The following is a 4,364-nucleotide window of genomic DNA, read 5'->3' as shown; positions in this document are numbered from 1 at the left end:
CAGCAGCCTGTGGTTGGCTGAGCCGGGTGGTTCGCGGGAGCGGAAGTGACGCCTAAGGCTTGCTCCACAGTCGCATGCTCGCCTCCGGACTTAGTGGATGGCATGGCTCAGCCGGCTAGTGGTTTCGTGAGTCCTACGGGATGGCTTCCGGCTCCCGAGCTGACTCCCACGTTAGGACCCCTGAGCAACACTGCCCAGCTGCCGAATACCTGGATGCTCTGGGGCATGCTGCCGCCACCGCCGCCGTCGTCGACTCCTGGAGCCGGGTCAGAGCCTTCCTCGGAGACACAGCCCCGCAGGGATGCCCAGTCTCTCTCTGGAGCGCCAGCCCCCTTCGACGCCCAGATTCTTTCTGGGGCGCAGCCCACCTTTGACGCCCAGTCCCGCCTTGATTCTCAGCCTCAAGTCAACGGCCAGTCTTCCTGGAATTTCCAGGCTTTGACATCGTGGTACTGGAGACAGTCTCCTAATGTTTTTCCGCAGCATCAGAAGTCCTACAACCTTCCCGGTAGGCTATTTTTCCTTGTCGTAGCACCCTTTACTTCGTTACCCGCGTTCTTCCTTCTCCCATTTCTCCCTTCCCTCTCTTCTCTCTGCCTTGCATTCTTGGAGTCTGGTCATTCGTGTCTCAAAATATGTTCAACTAGAATATTTTTCCCACCTGTTTATTCAGTTTAGCAGTTATTTATTGAATTTAAATTTTGTACCAGGAACTGGGAATATAGCAGTGAACAAAATATACAAAAGTCCTTATCATTATGGAGCTTGATATCTCTGTAGTGTAGGAAGACAGACAATAAACAAAACAAAACATTATGTAATAGAAGGTAATGAGTGCTGTGGAGAGAGTTAAATCAAGAATGATAGGTAATGTAGTTTTAAATGTCACTGTTAGTCATAAGGAAGATGACATTTGAGCAAAGACATCAGAGAGGTAAGGGGTCGGAGCCATGCATACTTGTGGGAGAGTACGGATACAAGGAGAAGGAACTGCAAGTGCAGAGGCCTAGGGGCAGGATCTGTACATCAGAATGGGAGCCATTGTAGCTAGAGAGGACTGAGCCCTGGGTACAGTTGTAGAAGAATGGGGAAGTGGGTAAACCTGGTAAGTCCTTATAGCTAGATCTTGGGACTTTGACTGTTCTGTTGTGAGATGAGTAGTACAGGAGAGTGGCATGACCTGTTTTATGAGGATTAAGAGGATTAATGTGGCTGCCAATGGGAATTGGCAGAAAGGGAGACCAGTTAGGAAACTATTGCATTTGGCCAAGTGAGAAATAGTGGGGACTTGGACCTGGTGGAGCTAAGGGATGGTGAGAAGTAGTTGGATTCTATCATAGATGCAGGTATACCTTAGAGATATTGTGGGTTTGGTTCCAGACCACTCCAATAAAGCAAGTCACAAATTTTTTGGTTTTCCAGTGCATATCAAAGTTTATACTGGAGTCTGTTAAGTGTACAGTAGCATGTCTAAAAAATGTATGTACCTTGACTAAAAAATACTTGATTGCTGCAAAATGCTAACGCTCATCTGAGCCTTCAGCAAATCATAATCTTTTGCTTCCATGTTGATGGCTGCTGATTGATCAGGGTGGTGGTTGCTGAAGGTTGGGGTGGGTGTGACAGTTTCTTAGATGGCAAGGAAGTTTGCCTCTATTCCTTTCACAAAAGATTTCTCTGTAGCATGCAATGCTGTTTAATAGCATTTTATCAACAGTAGAACTTCTTTCAAAATTGAAGTCAGTCCTCTCAAACCTTGCCATTGGTTTATCAACTAAATTGTGGAATATTCTAATATCAACTAAATTTATGGAATATTCTAAATTCTTTGTTGTTATTTCAGCATTATAGCAACTTCACCAGTAGTAGATTCTTTCTCAAGAAAATTTTCTTTCCTTATGCATAAGAAGCAACTCCTCAGTCACTAAAGTATTATCATGAGGTACAACAATTCAGTCATATCTTCAGACTCCACTTCTAATTCTCTTGCTATTTCCACCACATCTGCAATTACTTCCTTAACTGAAGTCTTGAACCCTTCAATATCATCCACGAGGGTTGGAATCACCTTCTTCCAAACTCCTGTTAGTGTTGATATTTTGACCTCCTTCTGTGAGTCCTGAATGTTCTTAATGGCATCTGGAAGGGTGAATCCTTTCTAGAAAGTTTTCCATTTACTTTGCCCAGGTCCATCAGATGAACAACTGTCTATGGCAGTTGTGGTCTCATGAAGTATGTTTCTTAAATAATAAGACTTGAAAGTCCAAATTACTCCTTGATCCATGGGCTACAGAATGGATGTTTTGTTAGCAGTCATGAAAACATTAATCTTGTACATCTCATCAGAGCCCTTGGGTGACCAGGTACATTTTCAATGAATGGTGGTATTTTGAAAAGAATCTTTTTTTTTTTTTTTGAGCAGTTCTCAACAGTGGGCTTAAAATACTCAGTAAACCACGTCATCCAAGCTTTGTTGTTCCATTTATAGAGCACAGGTAGAGTAGATTTAGCCTTATTCTTAAGGGCCCTACTAAATAAGCATTGGCTTAAACTTAAAGTCCCCAGAATCACAAGTCCCTGATAATAGGCTAGTGGCCTCTTATCAGAGGGCCTGTCCTTTGAAGCTTTTTTTTTGCACTCTGTTGCCCAGGCTAGAATGCCGTGGCATCAGCCTAGCTCACAGCAACCTCAAACTCCTGGGCTCAAGCAATCCTTCTGCCTCAGCGTCCCAGGTGGGACTACAGGCATGTGCCACCATGCCCGGCGGATTTTTTTCTATATATTTTTAGTTGGCCAATTAATTTCTTTCTATTTTTAGTACAGATGGGGTTGAGGTCTCGCTCTTGCTCAGGCTGGTTTCGAACTCCTGACCTTGAGCCATCCACCCGCCTGGCCTCCCGGAGTGCTAGGATTAATGGTGTGAGCCACCATGCCCAGCCTCCTTTGAAGCTTTGAAGCCAGGCATTGACTTCTCTCTTGCTATGAAAGTCCTAGTTTACATTTTCCAACAGAAGGCTGTTTCATCTACATTGAAAATCTGTTGTTTATGTAATCACCTTAATTATCTTAGCTAGATCTTCTGGATAAAATGCAGCAGCTTCTTTGTCAGCACTTGTTGCATCACCCTGTACTTATTATATGTTAGGAGATGGCTTCTTTCCTTAAACCTCATGCTAGCTTTTGTTTATTTATTTATTTTTTTGAGGTGGTATCTCTGTTGCCCAGGCTGGAGTGCAGTGGTATGATCGTAGCTCACTGATCAAACTCCTGGGCTCTATTGGTACCCCCACCTCAGCCTCCCTAGGAGCTGGGGCTACAGGTGTGGGACTACCACTCCCAGCTAATTTGCTAGCTTCTAACTTTTCTTATGCAGCTTCCACACCTCTCTCAGCCTTCACATTATAGAATTAAAGAGAGTTAGGGCCTTGATCGGGAATAGGTTTTGGCTTATCAGCAAAGCCTTTCTTATGATTGTGTATTCAATGGAGTAGTGCTTTTGATTTCCTTCGAGAACTTTTTCTTTTATTCACAACTTGACTAACTTTGGTGCAAGAGACCTACTTTCTGGCCTGTTTCAGCTTTTGACATACCTTCCTCACTAAACTTAATCATTTCTAGCTTTTGGCTTAAGATGAGATATGTATGACTCTTCCTTTTACTAGAACATTTAGAAGCCATGGTAGGGTTATCAGTTGGCCTAATTTCAATATTGTTGTGACTCGGAATAGGGAGGCTATAAGAGAGGGAGCGATGGGGGAATGACTGGTTGGTGGAGCAGTCAGAAAACAGACACACTTATTGATTAAGTTGAGGTGTGGTTTGTGACATCCCAAAACAATTACAGTGGTAACATCAAAGATCACTGATCACAAATTACCATAGTAGATATAATAATTATGAAAAAGTTTGACATACTGAGAGAATTACCAAAGTGTGCCGCAGTGACATGAAGTGAGCACATGCTCTTGGAAAAATTGTGCTGATAGACATGCTTGATGCAGGGTGGCCACAAACCTTCAATTTGTAAAAAGTGCGATAAAGCAAAACATAATGAAATGTGGTGTACTAGTGAATTTTAAAGGTAGGGCCAACATGATTTGCTGAAAGATAGGCTATGGGATGTGAGATAAAGAGGAGAGAGGGATAATTTAAAGTGTTTTGCCAAACAACTGGAAGGGTGGAATTGCTGTTAACTGAGGTAGGGAAAAATGGATGGAGCAAATTTGGAAGGAAGACCAGGAGTTGAGTTTGGAATATGTTTGTGTCAAGTAGAGATGTTGAATAGGCTTTTAGCTATTAGTCTGTACTTTCAGTGGAGATTTGTGGCTGGAGCTATAAATTTGGATGTCATGAGAATATAGATC

At 42.9% G+C, this 4,364-nt stretch overlaps 1 protein-coding gene across 1 annotated transcript in view; it reads left to right on the top strand.

Moving 5' to 3' along the window:
• The first annotated feature begins 67 nt into the window (after positions 1-67).
• The window catches only part of NUFIP1 (nuclear FMR1 interacting protein 1), a 46,643-nt gene continuing 42,346 nt past the window's right edge, over positions 68-4,364 (top strand). Inside the window, exon 1 of the mRNA XM_012782734.2 lies at positions 68-508. Within this exon, the coding sequence (XP_012638188.1) occupies positions 103-508 (406 nt within the window). The 5' untranslated portion in view covers positions 68-102. The remainder of the gene's footprint in view (positions 509-4,364) is intronic.

This window comes from Microcebus murinus, chromosome 13, assembly GCF_040939455.1.
Source record: "Microcebus murinus isolate Inina chromosome 13, M.murinus_Inina_mat1.0, whole genome shotgun sequence".
Taxonomy (NCBI): Eukaryota; Metazoa; Chordata; class Mammalia; order Primates; family Cheirogaleidae; genus Microcebus; species Microcebus murinus.
The sequence above is the reverse complement of the archived record's forward strand: the minus strand, read 5'-3'. Positions and strand labels throughout refer to the sequence as shown.